At 49.1% G+C, this 17,420-nt stretch overlaps 1 protein-coding gene and 1 non-coding gene across 3 annotated transcripts; one reads left to right on the plus strand and one right to left on the minus strand.

Moving 5' to 3' along the window:
- Positions 1-1,064: 1,064 nt before the first annotated feature.
- On the minus strand, positions 1,065-1,136 carry trnaq-cug (transfer RNA glutamine (anticodon CUG)). The gene has a single exon. It is a non-coding gene; the product is annotated as a tRNA-Gln (tRNA).
- A 1,156-nt stretch (positions 1,137-2,292) lies between these two features.
- Positions 2,293-17,357, plus strand: LOC117970454 (lethal(3)malignant brain tumor-like protein 2). Of its 2 annotated transcripts, XM_059020238.1 has the most exons (17): positions 2,293-2,334; positions 3,712-3,967; positions 4,295-4,428; positions 5,863-5,986; positions 6,331-6,410; positions 7,248-7,365; positions 8,730-8,864; positions 9,895-9,983; positions 10,485-10,716; positions 11,040-11,116; positions 12,056-12,160; positions 12,821-12,968; positions 13,630-13,712; positions 14,468-14,702; positions 15,713-15,772; positions 16,124-16,264; positions 16,579-17,357. In XM_059020238.1, the coding sequence occupies exons 1-17, from the start codon at positions 2,317-2,319 to the stop codon at positions 16,686-16,688; spliced, it is 2,145 nt and encodes a 714-aa protein (XP_058876221.1). In that variant the 5' UTR covers positions 2,293-2,316; the 3' UTR covers positions 16,689-17,357. The 2 variants fall into 2 exon arrangements, with proteins under 2 accessions (XP_058876221.1, XP_058876222.1); XM_059020239.1 differs by lacking the exon at positions 16,579-17,357 and having other exon boundaries at positions 15,713-15,771; positions 16,124-16,258.
- The last annotated feature ends 63 nt before the right edge of the window (positions 17,358-17,420 follow it).

Raw genomic sequence — 17,420 nt, forward strand, 5'->3', positions numbered from 1 at the left:
GCAGAGTCACTTACAACTACGTCTCACCCGAAAGACGGAGCACAAGGAGGTGAAGTGACTTGCTCAGGGTCACACAGTGAGTCAGTGGCTGAGGTGGGATTTGAACCCGGGACCTCCCGGTTACAAGCCCCTTTTCTTTAACCACACTGGACCACACAGCCCTCCTAATATCTGAATGTTTGAAAAGTATAATAAATGTGTGGAAAAAGGAGTCAAATCGTTTTAATTTGTATTACAAATCATTCACTAGATAATGAGACGACTCGAAAGGGATCCTAGGGGTGTATGCTGTACTCCTAGCCGCCTGAAGTTAAGCCCCTCATCACGTGACAGAGTTTCACCGCTTCGGTTTCGTTTTAAGTCCACTGCTATTATCAGACATTGTTAAGGGCAAATACAGACTAAGAAAATGAAACTTTTACAGGCTAACACTATAGGGACTGAGGTTCGGACACCGAGCATGCGCACAAGACGTGGATTTATCTGCCCCCTAGTTTACTGTATTAAATTCTGCACCGAACCCAATCTGTAGTATCTTGTATTTCACTTAAACTGTGTTATCCGCTGTCGAGCCGCCCCGATATCAAATCGTACTGTTTTTATTTGTTTTATTCGCTCTTCTTAGGACTGAAGTCGTTGTGTTTTGTATCTTGCTCTGAATTGCGCTGTAATTCTTGCGTTTTAATTTTTATTTTGTATCCCTCTCTTAAGTCGCCCTGGGTAAAGGCGCCTGCTAAAAAAAAATAATAATATTTGTGAGTTTCTAGAAAGGGAGACGCGCCGTTCTGTTCGTGTGTTCTGCGGCTGGTAGACTCTGCTGCCGAAATCAGTTGCCTTTTTTTAGTGCCGGCGCTTTGATAATAAGATTAAACTAATTACTAAACCAATTCATCTCTGTCCGGCACTAATAACCGCGTAGCTCGATTTGAAAATAATTTAGAAAAAATAGATAATTCTGTTTTTACCGATGTTTATTTATTTTAATTTTTATTATGTGTTATTATTTATAATTTAATGTATGTAATATTTATTTATAACAAGAAAATAAAAATAAAAAAAACGCTAGGTTCTACCGAGATTTGAACTCGGATCGCTGGATTCAGAGTCCAGAGTGCTAACCATTACACCATAGAACCATGTGATGGAACCAAAGCGTATTTCAATAATATAGCCAGTGGGACTCAACAGAAAAAAATGAACAACTCAAATAAATATATAATATAATATTTAAAATATAAAATATAATATTTAAATAAATAAATAAACAAAATTCATTTCAAAAGTTGTGCATGCTGATGCGCTGGGGAGGCCAAATCTAGACTGATCCTCAAAGCCAGCATCGCATGATATAATAAAAATATAAGTTTATGTAAAGTAGTGTTAATTAGAATGAATACAGATTCAAAGATAGAAGTAAAAATGATGTCACAATATATAGAACAGCATGACATCATGGAAGAATAAATCATGGATTTGAATGTAAACAATAACGTCATGCTGTCAAAAACCTCCAATGTTTTGATTCAAACACAGGCTCCCTTGAGAAAGATATGTACAACATATCGAAACGTTGGGCAGCTGGCTCTTTGAGCTAATATATATATATATATATATATATATATATATATATATATATATATATATATATATATATATATATATATATATATAATTAATATGTAAATATTGCCGTTGTGTTAATAATATGAATTTGTCCTTGTCGGTCGGTTGGCCGACGAGTATTTGAATCGTCCGTAGCTATGCTTATTAAACACGACCCTAATAAATTCAATGACCAACGTTTTTGACTTAATAACACATTCAGTGAGACACTTCGACCTCGATTTGAAAAAGACTTCTAGTAGAAACTTTTGTCAATTAAATGGAATACATTTATTTGTAGACACGTTTAAAACGATTATAATTGCATTAAAAAAACTAAGAGGATATTGTCAAACCCAAAGCTACGTATTATATATATATATATATATATATATATATATATATATATATATATATATATATATATATATATATATATATATATATATATATATAAATGCACTACGCGATAACAGAACTTAAGAAAAGCAATAACCGGCTGTATTAGTGTATAACAAAAAAAAACACGATTCTGTCGTAAAATTGTTATGGGGGGTAAAAAAAACTACATAAAACGGACATTTTTTTTCAACCACACGTTACGAACTACAATAACCACAATCCTCAGCGCCACCGTTCCCCCTCACCACACACACAAAACGCGTTCTCCGGCTTCACCAATCAGCGAAGGCGGTGTTCGGAGGCGGGTTCAAGATGGAGGAAGGCGAGTGGGTGAGTTCGCCGCGCATAGGCTTGTGTTTTTTGTAACATAGTCGCGGACGCTTTGCTAAAAGCCGCACGTTTTTTTGCAAAGAAATATTCAACTACGCTTTTGTGACGTAATTCACTGCAACGCAGACACGCTGATAAAACCGCGCCGGTATTAGGACGCGTTTGAAACGTGCTGGCGTTAGTTTTGTGTTTTAATTGTGTGCATGCGTGCTGCACGTTAAAACACGATGAATATAAACACACCTCCAGCGGGTTCATAAAGACTGGAAAAGAGGGAGAGGGACGGAGGGGGGGGGGGGGGGGCTGCCTTAAAAAAAAAAAAAAGCCATAGGCACAGCTGTGGGCGAAGGTTTTGTATCACGCTGTAGAATGAACTTGTTGGCTAGGACTACGGTTCCCAGCATGCCTTTGCATCCGCGGCAATGGTGAGGCATGCTGGGAGCTGTAGTTCTTTATGCTGTGGTCTCGTATCACAAGCGATACAGACCTCTATTACGATACATCATGTACAGCTGTGGACAAAAGTTTAGCAGCATCTCCCTCTATATAGAATGAACTGATTCAGCTTCATAGAGTCCAATGAAAGCTGCTGAATAATGTTCCCTTGTTAACATATTGAATTCCACCCCCTCTATATAGAATGAACTCCCTCAGCTTCATAGAGTCCAATGAAAGCTGCTGAATAATGTTCCCTTGTTAACATATTGAATTCCACACCCAGCACTTTGTAGTTTTCCAGATACTGAACAGAAAAACTGACATTGAAAAAAAAAAAGGTGACATTTTCATCACTCGAACGTCGAACTATGGGGTGCAGATATAGAACCCTCTCTTCTCTCTCTCTCTGTCTGTGTGTGACTCTATCTGTGTGTCTCTCTCAATGTGTCTGTGTGTCTGGCTCTCTCTGTGTCTCTCATTCTCGCTATGTGTCTCTCTCTCTGTCTCTGTGTCTATGTCTCTCGTTCTGTGTCTCGCTTTGTATGTGTCTCTATGTGTCTGTGTGTCTCTCTCTGTCTGTCTCTCTCTGTGTCTGTGTCTCAGTATGTGTCTGTGTGTCTCTCTAACTCTGTCTGTGTGTGTCTCTGTCTCTCTGTCTGTCTGTCTCTGTATGTGTCTGTGTGTCTCTCTGTCTGTCTCTCTCTGTGCGTGTCTCTCTCTGTATGTGTCTGTGTCTCAGTATGTGTCTGTGTCTCTGTATGTGTCTGTGTGTCTCTAACTCTGTCTGTGTGTGTCTCTTTATCTCTCTCTCTCTCTCTCTCTCTCTCTCTCTCTCTCTCTCTCTCTCTCTCTTTCTCTCTCTCTCTCACCCTAACCCTCTCTGGAGCCCCACACTGATCACTTAGAGCGATCTCAAGTTTTGTCTTCAATTATTTTCAGGGTGAGGCCTCTTCCTCTCCAGTCTATGAAGGCAACTCAATGGATCTGGAAGATCTGCAGCTGTTTGGGGGCTACGACAGCCCGGGACCCCCCAGGAGTGACGAGAGGAGCGTGGGCTCCGAGGAGGAAGAGGAGGAGGAGGAGGGGGAGGAGGAGGAGGAGGGGGTGTCACTGACCCCAGCCCCGGCCAGACGACCAGAGACCCCCCCTCCTCCCACCCACACACACAGAGCCCAGGACGAGAGCCACGAACCAGGTGAGAATCACAGGGCTGGGAATGAGACTCCCGCTGCACAGCAGTGTGATGCAGTCCTGGTTTCACTAGGAGTTTAATAATAAGACACACCTGAGCTTGTTAGCTAGACACACTGGGGGCTGATCAAGCTGGTAGCAGTAAAACCTGGACTGGATCACACTGCTGTGCAATAGGAGTCTGATTCCCAGCCCTGATCTCTCTGTCTAAATATCCCACAGTTCCCAGCAATATCCTGTAGCTCTCTTCACTATAAAACCAGCTTAAAACCTAAAATAATCAAGCTGGTAGCAGTAAATCTCTCTCTCTCTCTCTCTGTCTGTGGCTCAGCGGTGTGTGAGATGTGCGGGATCGTTGGGACCCGGGATTCCTTCTTCTCCAAGACCAAGCGGTTCTGCAGCGTGTCGTGCTCCCGGAGCTACTCCTCCAACTCCAAGAAAGCCAGCATCCTCGCCAGACTGCAGGTAAGACCCCCAGAGAGGAGCAGAGACCCCCAGAGAGGAGCAGAGAGACCCAGAGAGGAGCAGAGAGACCCAGAGAGGAGCAGAGAGACCCCCAGAGAGGAGCAGAGAGACCCCCAGAGAGGAGCAGAGAGAGGAGCAGAGAGACCCAGAGAGGAGCAGAGAGACCCAGAGAGGAGCAGAGAGACCCCCAGAGAGGAGCAGAGAGAGGAGCAGAGAGACCCAGAGAGGAGCAGAGAGACCCAGAGAGGAGCAGAGAGACCCCCAGAGAGGAGCAGAGAGACCCCCAGAGAGGAGCAGAGAGACCCCCAGAGAGGAGCAGAGAGACCCAGAGAGGAGCAGAGAGACCCCCAGAGAGGAGCAGAGAGAGGAGCAGAGAGACCCAGAGAGGAGCAGAGAGACCCAGAGAGGAGCAGAGAGACCCCCAGAGAGGAGCAGAGAGAGGAGCAGAGAGACCCAGAGAGGAGCAGAGAGACCCAGAGAGGAGCAGAGAGACCCCCAGAGAGGAGCAGAGAGACCCCCAGAGAGGAGCAGAGACCCCCAGAGAGGAGCAGAGAGACCCAGAGAGGAGCAGAGAGACCCAGAGAGGAGCATAGAGACCCCCAGAGAGGAGCAGAGAGACCCAGAGAGGAGCAGAGAGACCCCCAGAGAGGAGCAGAGAGACCCAGAGAGGAGCAGAGAGACCCCCAGAGAGGAGCAGAGAGACCCAGAGAGGAGCAGAGAGACCCCAGAGAGGAGCAGAGAGAGATCCCCAGAGAGGAGCAGAGAGACCCACAGAGAGGCAGAGAGACCCCAGAGAGGAGCAGAGAGACCCCCAGAGAGGAGCAGAGAGACCCCCAGAGAGGAGCAGAGAGACCCCCAGAGAGGAGCAGAGAGAGATCCCCAGAGAGGAGCAGGGAGAACCCTAGAGAGGAGCAGAGAGAGACCCCCAGAGAGGAGTAGGGAGACCCCCAGAGAGGAGCAGGGAGACCCCCAGAGAGGAGCAGAGAGACCCCCAGAGAGAAACAAGGAGACCCCAGAGAGGAACAGACCCCCAGAGAGGAGCCGAGAGACCCCCCAGAGAGGCGCAGAGAGACCCCCCAGAGAGAAACAGGGAGACCCCAGAGAGGAGCAGAGAGAGAGACCCCCAGAGAGGAGCAGGGAGACCCCCCCCCCCGAGAGGAGCAGGGAGACCCCCCGAGAGGAGCAGAGAGACCCCCAGAGACAGGCAGAGACCCCCAGAGACAGGCAGAGACCCCCAAAGACAGGCAGACAGACCGAGAGGCCCCCAGAAACCTGCAGAGAGAGGAAAGCAGAGAGAGAGAGAGAGAGAGAGAGAGAGACACTGTGTCAGTAATATTGTTTCCATGAACAGCCTAGAAAACCATCCTTCTCTTTTTCACCTCCCTCCTCCTCCTCCTCCTCCTCCTCCCCCCCTCCCCCCCCCCCTCGCTGCAGGGGAAGCCCCCCACGAAGAAAGCCAAGGTCCTGCACAAGGCAGCCTGGTCAACCAAGATAGGAGCCTTCCTGCATTCACAAGGCATTGGACAACTGCTGGACGGGACGCGAACTGGACAGGACGGTGAGGAGCCGGGGGGTGGGGGGTTGGGGGTTGTTCATATAAATAACACCACCATCAGGGTATGGGAATCAGACTCCTATCGCACAGCAGTGTGATCCATTCCAGGTTTTACTGCTACCAGCTTGATCAGCCCCCAGTGTGTCTAGCTAACAAGCTCAGGTGTGACTGATTATTAAACTCCTAGTGAAACCAGGACTGGATCACACTGCTGTGCAGCGGGAGTCTGATTCCCAGCCCTGTAGATAGACTTTGGTTGAAGGAGGTTTGTAGCTGATTTTATAGTGAAGAGAGCTACAGGATATTGGTGGTGATGGTGGGATGTTTTTGTGTTGATTTTTCTGCAGCCTTTGTGATGGGGTTTGACTGGGGAAGCTACCTGAGGGAGAGGAACCACAGGGCAGCGCCAGTGAGCTGCTTCAAACACGTGAGTGTACACAAACTGGACTGTCAACGAGGCCTGCCACTGAGCTCCTCAAACCCCACTGCCTTCCACACTGCAGCCCAGCGCTTTCTTTATCTAACCACTGAGCTCTTCAAACCCCACTGCCTTCCACACTGCAGCCCAGCGCTTTCTTTATCTAACCACTGAGCTCCTCAAACCCCACTGCCTTCCACACTGCAGCCCAGCGCTTTCTTTATCTAACCACTGAGCTCCTCAAACCCCACTGCCTTCCACACTGCAGCCCAGCGCTGTCTTTATCTAACCACTGAGCTCCTCAAACCCCACTGCCTTCCACACTGCAGCCCAGCGCTTTGTTTATCTAACCACTGAGCTCCTCAAACCCCACTGCCTTCCACACTGCAGCCCAGCGCTTTCTTTATCTAACCACTGAGCTCCTCAAACCCCACTGCCTTCCACACTGTTAATAAAGCTAATAAGAGGTGAGAGAATGGATTTTAAAGATGGTCAGCACTCCTTTAAAGGGAGGGGCCAGCGATACTGTTAATAAAGCTAATAAGAGGTGAGAGAATGGATTTTAAAGATGGTCAGCGCTCCTTTAAAGGGAGGGACCAGCGATCCTGTTAATAAAGCTAATAAGAGGTGAGAGAATGGATTTTAAAGATGGTCAGCGCTCCTCTAAAGGGAGGGACCAGCGATACTATTAATAAAGCTAATAAGAGGTGAGAGAATGGATTTTAAAGATGGTCAGCGCTCCTTTAAAGGGAGGGACCAGCGATGCTGTTAATAAATCCAGTAAGAGGTGAGGGAATGGGTTTTGAAGTCCTGGTTGATGGTGTATTGCCTCTGTGTGGTTTCTAGGCGCCCCTGTTTGATCAGTGGGAGGATGTCGGGGTTGGGATGAAGGTGGAAGTTATTAACAATGATGCCGTGCTGCCCAGCAAAGTCTACTGGATCGCCTACATCGTCAAACTGGCAGGTGAGGGAGGGAGGGACGGAGGGAGGGAGTGCCTGGCCTCCGCAGGACTACAGCTCCCAGCGTGCCTCAGCGGTGACAGGGAGGTATGCTGGGAGCTGTAGTTTTTAGTTCAGATTCTGTCACGTCCTGGTTTATGTTAACACTTCTTTACCTGCCTGTGTAAAGAACTGCAGCTCCCAGCATGCCTCAGCGGTGACAGGGAGGCATCCTGGAAGCTGTAGTCTTTAGTTCAGATTCTGTCACGTCCTGGTTTATGTTGACACTTCTTTACCTGCCTGTGTAAAGAACTGCAGCTCCCAGCATGCCTCAGCAGTGACAGGAGGCATGCTGGGAGCTGTAGTTTTTAGTTCAGATTCTGTCACTTCCTGGTTTATGTTGACACTTCGTTACCTGCCTGTGTAAAGAACTACAGCTCCCAGCATGCCTCAGCAGTGACAGGGAGGCATGCTGGGAGCTGTAGTTTTATTTCAGATTCTTTCACGTCCTCGTTTTCATTTTCGTTGGTAGTCCCTGGGCAGGTGAGAACAAAGACAAGCAAATCAACAGTCGTTTGCAGAATATACAACAACACAACCCTCCCAAGCAACGAATGCATGTTTGTTTTGATTTTAACTGTACTTTTAAGTTTATAAACGGAATCTTTGAGTTCATGAGTATTTTTTTATATCATCCAGAATATTACACCTTTAATTGAGAATGCAGTTTGTGCAAAATGTGTGCAAAGTCCGTGCAGAGACTCCAAACTGCATATGAATAATGTATAAAAACAAAACTACAGCTCCCAGCATGCCTCGGAATCAGCAGCAACAGTGAGGGATGCTGGGAGCTGTAGTTTTTTTTATACAGGCAGCTGAACAAGTTGCTATAATGATCAGGAATGAGCAGGAAGAGTACAGTTCCCAGCCTGCCTTGGTATTTCTACTAACAGTGAGGGATTCTGGGAGCTGTAGTTCTTTATTCCGATTCTTCCAATTCCCGGGTTTATAATAAATTCTCTTTACCTGCCTATACAAAGAACTACAGCCCCCAGCATCCCTCTCTATTAGTGTTAACACTGAGGCATGCTGGGAACTATAGTTCTTTATTCCGCTTGTTCCACGTCCTGATTTATATTAACGTCTCAACCTGCCTGTATAAAGAACTACAGCTCCCAGCATCCCTCCCTAGTGTTGACACTGAGGCATGCTGGGAACTGTAGTTCTTTATTCCGATTCTTCCAAGTCCTGATTTATTAACGTCTCAACCTTCCTGTATAAAGAACTACAGCTCCCAGCATCCTTCCCTGTTGCCGCTAACGCCGAGGCATGCTGGGAGCTGTAGTTCTTCCAGGGTGTTGAGGTTTCCTGTGTTCCCTGCTCTCTCAGGATACAAGGCTCTGCTGCGTTACGAAGGATTCGAGGGCGACACCAGCCACGATTTCTGGTGCAACTTGGGAACCGTGGACATCCACCCCATCGGCTGGTGTGCCGTGAACAGCAAGCTGCTGGTGCCCCCCCAGAGTGAGCCCCCCGCCGGGCTGAACTACCGTCTCTGCACGGGGGGGATCGGACTCCCGCTGCACAGCAGTGTGATCCAGTCCTGGTTTCACTAGGAGTTTAATAATCAGACACACCTGAGCTTGTTAGCTAGACACACTGGGGGCTGATCAAGCTGGTAGCAGTAAAACCTGGACTGGATCACACTGCTGTGCGATAGGAGTCTGATTCCCAGCCCTGCATCTGTTGTTCTTTCTTTGACTTTAATTTTATTAATTGATTTTTTTTTGCTCTCCTCCTTCCCCTCTTCTTTCTTTTCCTTTTTCCTTTTCTTAAATAGTTTCCTTTCTTTTTTACTTTTTTTTCCCAGTATTAAGGTTTATTTAAATGGATGAGATTATTATTATTATTATTATTATTATTATTATTATTATTATTATTATTAACGAGTCGTTCAGCGGAGGCTTTTTCTCCAAAGTGACTTCCAGAGACTAGGGGGGTGAACTCTGCATCATCAACAACTGCTGCTGCTGCTGCTGCAGAGTCACTTCCAATAGGAGCTCGTTTGTTTGACGTCTCGTCCGAAGGACGGAGCACAAGGAGGTGAAGCGACTCGCTCAGGGTCACGCACACACACACACACACACGCACACACACAGGGAGTCTCTTCCAATAGGAGCTCGTTTGTTTGACGTCTCGTCCGAAGGACGGAGCACAAGGAGGTGAAGCGACTCGCTCAGGGTCACACGCACACACACGCACGCACACACACACACACACACACACACACACACACACGCACACACACACACACACAGGGAGTCTGGCTGCTGCAGAGTCACTTCCAATAGGAGCTCGTTTGTTTGACGTCTCATCCGAAGGACGGAGCACAAGGAGGTGAAGCGACTCGCTCAGGGTCACACGCACACACACGCACGCACACACACACACACACACACACACGCACGCACACACAGGGAGTCTCTTCCAGTAGGATCTCGTTTGTTGGAGGGCTCGTCTCACGCGGCTGTGTGTGTGTGTTCGGTCTCTCCAGCGGTTCACCAGCGCATCAGAGACTGGAAAGCGTTCCTCACCAAGAGGCTGGTCGGAGCGAAGACCCTGCCTGTGGATTTCTACATCAAGGTGCGGTCAGCCTGACCCCTGACCCAGCTCTGTGTGTCTGTGTGTGTGTCTGTCTGTCTGTGTTTGTGTCTGTGTGTCTGTCTGTTTTTGTGTCTGTCTGTCTGTCTGTGTGTATGTGTCTGTCTGTCTGTGTTTTTGTCTGTGTGTGTGTGTCTGTCTGTCTACCTGTCTGTCTGTTTTTGTGTCTGTCTCTGTGTGTGTGTGTGTGTGTGTGTCTGTCTGTCTGTCTGTGTGTATGTGTCTGTCTGTCTCTCTGTGTTTTTGTCTGTGTGTGTCTGTCTGTCTGTCTGTCTGTCTGTCTGTGTGTATGTGTCTGTCTGTCTGTCTGTGTTTTTGTCTGTGTGTGTGTGTGTCTGTCTGTCTGTCTGTCTGTCTGTGTGTATGTGTCTGTCTGTCTGTGTTTTTGTCTGTGTGTGTGTGTGTCTGTCTGTCTGTCTGTCTGACAGGGCATGGAGTCTCTGTGTGTATCACAGTGTGTTGTGTTGTGTTGTATTGTTCTAGATGGCAGACAGTATGAAGTATCCGTTCAGGCAGGGCATGCGCGTGGAGGTTGTTGATAAAGCCCAGCTCTCTCGAACCCGCACCGCCGTGGTGGACGCTGTGATCGGGGGACGGCTGCGTCTCCTCTACGAGGACGGACAAGGGGACACGGAGTTCTGGTGCCACATGTGGAGCCCGCTGGTGCACTTCGTGGGCTGGTCCAAACGAACCGGCCATGAGATCAAAAAGTTCGGTGAGAGAGGAGGGGGGAGAGGAGGGGAGAGGAGAGAGGAGAGAGGAGGAGAGAGAGGAGAGGAGAGGGGAGAGGGGAGAGGGGAGAGGGGAGAGGAGAGGGAGAGAGGAGAGGAAGAGGGGAGAGGAGGGGAGGGGAGAGAGGGGAGGGGAGAGGAGGGAGGAGGAGAGGGGGTTTCTTTCATACTTCTTTCTCATTTCTTTCTCTTTCTTTTTCTCTTCACTTTTTCACTCTTCTTTGTTCCTCGCCTTTCTCTCCTCATTTCTTTGTTGTTCACTCACTCTTTCTTTTTCACTCTCTTTCTTTCTTTCTTTCTCAACCAGAAAAGAAGAAGGACATGGCGAACCACCCGACATTCCGGAAAATATATTGCGATGCCGTCCCCTATCTCTTTAAAAAGGTAACCCTCCATCCATCCATTCCTCCATCCTTCCATCCATCCCTCCCTCCATCCCTCCATCCTTCCCTCCATCCATCCCTCCATCCCCAACCCCAACCCTCCCTCCCTTCCTCCATCCCTAACCCTCCATCCCTCCATCCCTAACCCTCCATCCCTCCATCCATCCATCCCTCCCTCCATCCCTCCCCCTCCATCCCTCCATCCCTCCCTCCATCCCTCCCTAACCCTCCATCCCTCCCAGCCACACTGCTGCTCTCCCAGTCCCTCCTCAGCTCCGCTAGAGCCACACTGCTTCCCTCCCAGTCCCTCCTCAGCTCCGCTAGAGCCACACTGCTGCCCTCCCAGTCCCTCCTCAGCTCCGCTAGAGTCACACTGCTTCCCTCCCAGTCCCTCCTCAGCTCCGCTAGAGCCACACTGCTTCCCTCCCAGTCCCTCCTCAGCTCCGCTAGAGCCACGCTGCTTCCCTCCCAGTCCCCTCTCAGCTCCGCTAGAGCCACGCTGCTTCCCTCCCAGTCCCCTCTCAGCTCCGCTAGAGCCACACTGCTTCCCTCCCAGTCCCTCCTCAGCTCTGCTAGAGCCACACTGCTTCCCTCCCAGTCCCTCCTCAGCTCCGCTAGAGCCACGCTGCTTCCCTCCCAGTCCCTCCTCAGCTCCGCTAGAGCCACACTGCTTCCCTCCCAGTCCCTCCTCAGCTCCGCTAGAGCCACGCTGCTTCCCTCCCAGTCCCTCCACAGCTCCGCTAGAGCCACGCCGCTTCCCTCCCAGTCCCCTCTCAGCTCCGCTAGAGCCACGCTGCTTCCCTCCCAGTCCCTCCTCAGCTCCGCTAGAGCCACGCTGCTTCCCTCCCAGTCCCTCCTCAGCTCCGCTAGTGCCACGCTGCTTCCCTCCCAGTCCCCTCTCGGCTCTAACCCCAGGATTGAATTTGTTTTCCGGCTGCAGGTTCGATCAGTTTATACTGAAGGCGGTTTCTTTGAAGAAGGAATGAAGCTGGAAGCAATCGATCCGCTGAATCTGGGCAGCATTTGCGTGGCTACGGTGCATAAGGTACCCGTCCCATAAACACTGGGGTGTGTTAATTACACAGGGTGACATAAACGATACCAGGGGTCCCCCCCCCCCCCCGGGTCTCCTCTGGTAAAGGACGGCCGCGTTGGTGTGCAGGGGGAGTCACGCGGTCTGGTGGGCTGAATTTTCATATATTTCCTCCTCTCCTTCTCTCCTTCTCTCCCTCTCCCTCCTCTCCCCTCTCTCCCTCCTCCTCTCTCTCTCCCTCCTCCTTCTCCTCTCTCTCTCCCTCCTCCTCCTCCTCCTCCTCTCTCTCTCTCCCTCCTCTCTCTCCCTCCTCTCTCTCTCTCCCTCCTCCTCTCTCTCTCTCTCCCTCCTCCTCTCTCTCCCTCCTCCTCTCTCTCTCTCCCTCCTCTCTCTCTCTCCCTCCTCCTCTCTCTCCCTCCTCCTCTCTCTCCCTCCTCCTCTCTCCTCTCTCTCTCTCTCTCTCTCCCTCCTCCTCTCTCTCCCTCCTCCTCCTCCTCCTATCTCCTCCTCCTCCCCTCCTCCCCTCCTCTCTCTCCCTCCTCCTCCTCTCTCTCTCTCTCCCTCCTCTCTCTCTCTCCCTCCTCTCTCTCTCTCTCCTCTCTCCCTCCTCCTCCTCTCTCTCTCTCTCCCTCCTCTCTCTCCCTCTCTCTCCCTCCTCTCTCTCTCTCTCAGGTTCTGTTGGATGGCTACCTGATGGTTGGGATGGACTACTCCGAGACACCAGGGGGCGCTGATTGGTTCTGCTATCACGCCTCCTCTCACGCCATCTTCCCCGTGGGGTTCTGTGAGCGCAACAAGATCGACCTGACCCTGCCCAAGAGTGAGCCACGCCCCCTTCTATCGCAAGCCACGCCCACCCACCATTCCAAACCACACCCACACACAGCTGCTAACCCTGCCGAAGAGTGAGCCACACCCCCTTCCATCGCAAGCCACACCCACCATTCCAAACCACACCCACAGGCACACACAGCCGCTAACCCTGTCCAAGAGTGAGCCACGCCCCCTTCCATCGTAAGCCACACCCACCATTCCAAACCACACCCACAGGCACACACAGCTGCTAACCCTGCCCAAGAGTGAGCCACGCCCCCTTCTATGACAAGCCACACCCACCCCCATTCTAAACCACACCCACAGGCACACACAGCCGCTAACCCTGTCCAAGAGTGAGCCACGCCCCCTGTCTGTCGCAAGCCACACCCCTCATTCCAAACCACACACAGCCCCTCCCACTAACCCTGTCCAAGGTGTAGCCGCGCCCCTTTGTTACAAACCACGCCCCCTTTCCAAACCGCATTATTCAGCTCAAGTTCTTGAGAAGATCAAATTCCGGGGATATAGAGGGGAGTCTGTCTGTCTGTCTGTACCTGAGAGCTCTGATTGTGAACGCGTTGCCGTGGCGATGGGGGCGGGGGGGGGGGTGGAGTGATGATGTCACTGACAGAGCTGCCGTCAATGTATTTCTGTCCTCTCCTCAGATTACGACAAGACTTCCTTTTCGTGGCCAAAGTACCTCGAAGACACGGCTTCAAAACCTGCTCCCTCTCGACTGTTCAATATGGTGAGAAAATGAATCTACTAACCAAACCCTGTGCCTTCATCAGCGTGACTGAAACTAAACTGAGTCCAGCAGACCAGCTCTAGTTTGGGGCTCTAGTGCCTTCATCAGCGTGATTGAAACTAAACTGAGTCCAGCAGACCAGCTCTAGTTTGGGGCTCTAGTGCCTTCATCAGCGTGACTGAAACTAAACTGAGTCCAGCAGGCCAGCTCTAGTTTGGGGCTCTAGTGCCTTCATCAGCGTGACTGAAACTAAACTGAGTCCAGCAGACCAGCTCTAGTTTGGGGCGCTAGTGCCTTCATCAGCGTGATTGAAACTAAACTGAGACCAGCAGACCAGCTCTAGTTTGGGGCTCTAGTGCCTTCATCAGCGTGATTGAAACTAAACTGAGTCCAGCAGACCAGCTCTAGTTTGGGGCTCTAGTGCCTTCATCAGCGTGACTGAAACTAAACTGAGTCCAGCAGACCAGCTCTAGTTTGGGGCTCTAGTGCCTTCATCAGCGTGACTGAAACTAAACTGAGTCCAGCAGACCAGCTCTAGTTTGGGGCTCTAGTGCCTTCATCAGCGTGATTGAAACTAAACTGAGTCCAGCAGACCAGCTCTAGTTTGGGGCTCTAGTGCCTTCATCAGCGTGATTGAAACTAAACTGAGTCCAGCAGACCAGCTCTAGTTTGGGGCTCTAGTGCCTTCATCAGCGTGATTGAAGCTAATTGTGATGGATCCCTCCACCCCTCTCTCTCTCTGTCTCTGCTCTCAGGACTGCCCGAGTCACGGGTTCGAGGCTGGGATGAAGCTGGAGGCTGTGGATCTGATGGAGCCTCGGCTGATCTGCGTGGCGACGGTGAGGAGGGTCGTGTCGCGTCTGCTCAGGGTTCACTTCGACGGCTGGGATGAAGAGTTTGATCAGTGGGTGGATTGTGAGTCCTCGGATATCTACCCTGTGGGCTGGTGTGAGATCACGGGGTACCAGCTGCAGCCCCCCGTCTCTGCAGGTCAGTTTGGGGTGGGGGAGAGGGTGGGGGGGGGGGGGTCCTCTGTCCGTATTGGAGTTTGTAATTTGAATTGAAAGACGCTGAGAGAGACTTCTAGAGGAAACGTTTGCCGTTGAATTTACACTGAAGACGCTGAGAGAGACTTCTAGTGGAAACGTTTGCCATTGAATTTACACTGAAGACGCTGAGAGAGACTTCTAGTGGAAACGTTTGCTGTTGAATTTACACTGAAGACGCTGAGAGAGACTTCTAGTGGAAACGTTTGCCACTGAATTTACACTGAAGACGCTGAGAAAGACTTCCAGTGGAAACGTTTGCCATTGAATTTACACTGAAGACGCTGAGAGAGACTTCTAGTGGAAACGTTTTCCATTGAATTTACACTGAAGACGCTGAGAGAGACTTCTAGTGGAAACGTTTGCCACTGAATTTACACTGAAGACGCTGAGAAAGACTTCCAGTGGAAACGTTTGCCATTGAATTTACACTGAAGACGCTGAGAGAGACTTCTAGTGGAAACGTTTGCCATTGAATTTACACTGAAGACGCTGAGAGACTTCTAGTGGAAACGTTTTCCATTGAATTTACACTGAAGACGCTGAGAGAGACTTCTAGTGGAAACGTTTGCCATTGAATTTACACTGAAGACGCTGAGAAAGACTTCTAGTGGAAACGTTTGCCATTGAATTTACACTGAAGACGCTGAGAGACTTCTAGTGGAAACGTTTTCCATTGAATTTACACTGAAGACGCTGAGAGAGACTTCTAGTGGAAACGTTTGCCATTGAATTTACACTGAAGACGCTGAGAAAGACTTCTAGCGGAAACGTTTGCCATTGAATTTACACTGAAGACGCTGAGAGAGACTTCTAGTGGAAACGTTTGCCATTGAATTTACACTGAAGACGCTGAGAGAGACTTCTAGTGGAAACGTTTGCTGTTGAATCTGGAGGTGTATGGAGGCTGTCTGCAATAATAATTAAAAACTATTTTTGTCTCTTAAAATACAGACGAGTCAACCAGCAAATCCACACAAGAGATGAAGAACAAAAAATCACTAGGAAAGAAAAGTAAGTTAATAATAATAATAATAATAATAATAATAATAATAATAATAATAATACTAGACTTCATTGAGGGGAGCTCTGAACCCCAGGACTGAGTGCAGCAGCAGCAGCAGCAGCAGGGCTAGTGTGAGATTGTAACCCTGCTCAAACTCCTGGCTCCTGATCATTTCAATATTAATAACACTAGACTTCATTGAGGGGAGCTCTGAACCCCAGGACTGGGTGCAGCAGCAGCAGCAGCAGCAGGGCTAGTGTGAGTTTGTAACCCTGCTCAAATTCCTGGCTCCTGATCATTTCAATATTAATAAGAGTTTTAAGAATTGTATTTACATTTTTATTTCCCACACCTTCCAGAAAAAAAACTGATGAAGAAAAAACTAGCCTCGCTGATCGCCAGAAACAAGCCCCCCCCTCGATTGAAGCCCCCCACCCCTGCAGAGGATCAGCCCCCCCCAGCTGAACCCCCCCTGGACTGGGGGGCACTAGAGGGGGAAAGTGAGTTACCGCAGATCTGTATATTATAAAGACATTTCAGAGGGCTGGATCGCATCAATATCAGGGTCTAGCGCTGTATATTATAAAGACATTTCAGAGGGCTGGATCGCATCAATATCAGGGTCTAGCGCTGTATATTATAAAGACATTTCAGAGGGCTGGATCGCATCAATATCAGGGTCTAGCGCTGTATATTATAAAGACATTTCAGAGGGCTGGATCGCATCGATATCAGGGTCTAGCGCTGTATATTATAAAGACATTTCAGAGGGCTGGATTACATTTTCTGATTTACGCTCCTGTCTCCCTCACAGTTATTGCTGTCAAGGTCAAAGAGGAGACCTTTGACCCCACGATTATGAGCGGTGACCCCCACGATCTCCAGATGACCTCGCTTCAGATCAAAGGCGAACCCCAAGACTGAAAAAAAAAATAGCAGGTCACCTTCTATCCGTTAATATGGGGGAAGATATGAGAGCTTTGAAGTGGCTTAGACTACGGCTCCCAGCATGCCTCTGCACCTGCGGCAATGGCGAGGCACGCTGGGAGCTGTAGTTCTTTATGCTGTGGTCTTCTGCTCCAATACAAACCTCCATTATAATACAGAACTACGGCTCCCAGCATGCCTCTGCAGCCGCGGCAATGGTGAGGCATGCTGGGAGCTGTAGTTCTTTATGCTGTGGTCTCGTATCACAAGCGATACAGACCTCTATTACGATACATCATGTACAGCTGTGGACAAAAGTTTAGCAGCATCACCCTCTATAAAAAACGACCTGATTTAGCTTCATAAACCCTGTTTCTCTTATATCAGTTAATATATCTGGTATGTACAATATATGTATATTTCTAAGGGTGGGGGCGGGACTTAAGTTTAAGCCCCGCCCCCTCCAGCCATAACATTATCACTAAGTGGATAGATCATGTAAAAATCGACCTCAATTATGATGTTTCTACTCGTTCTGGTTTGCATGCACACATGTCCGTTTGTTTCAATCCTGCACGCCTTTGCTCGTGAAATTTAATAAAAAACAAACGATGGAAATGTCTACATGTAGCGTTCGTGTGAACGAACACTAAATAAATTTTTTTAAAAAAAAACACACGTGTTTTTAAAAATGTTTTATTTGGGATGAAATGTCGCTCCTCTGACACG

The sequence above is a fragment of the Acipenser ruthenus genome, unplaced genomic scaffold (genome assembly GCF_902713425.1).
Source record: "Acipenser ruthenus unplaced genomic scaffold, fAciRut3.2 maternal haplotype, whole genome shotgun sequence".
NCBI lineage: Eukaryota > Metazoa > Chordata > Actinopteri > Acipenseriformes > Acipenseridae > Acipenser > Acipenser ruthenus.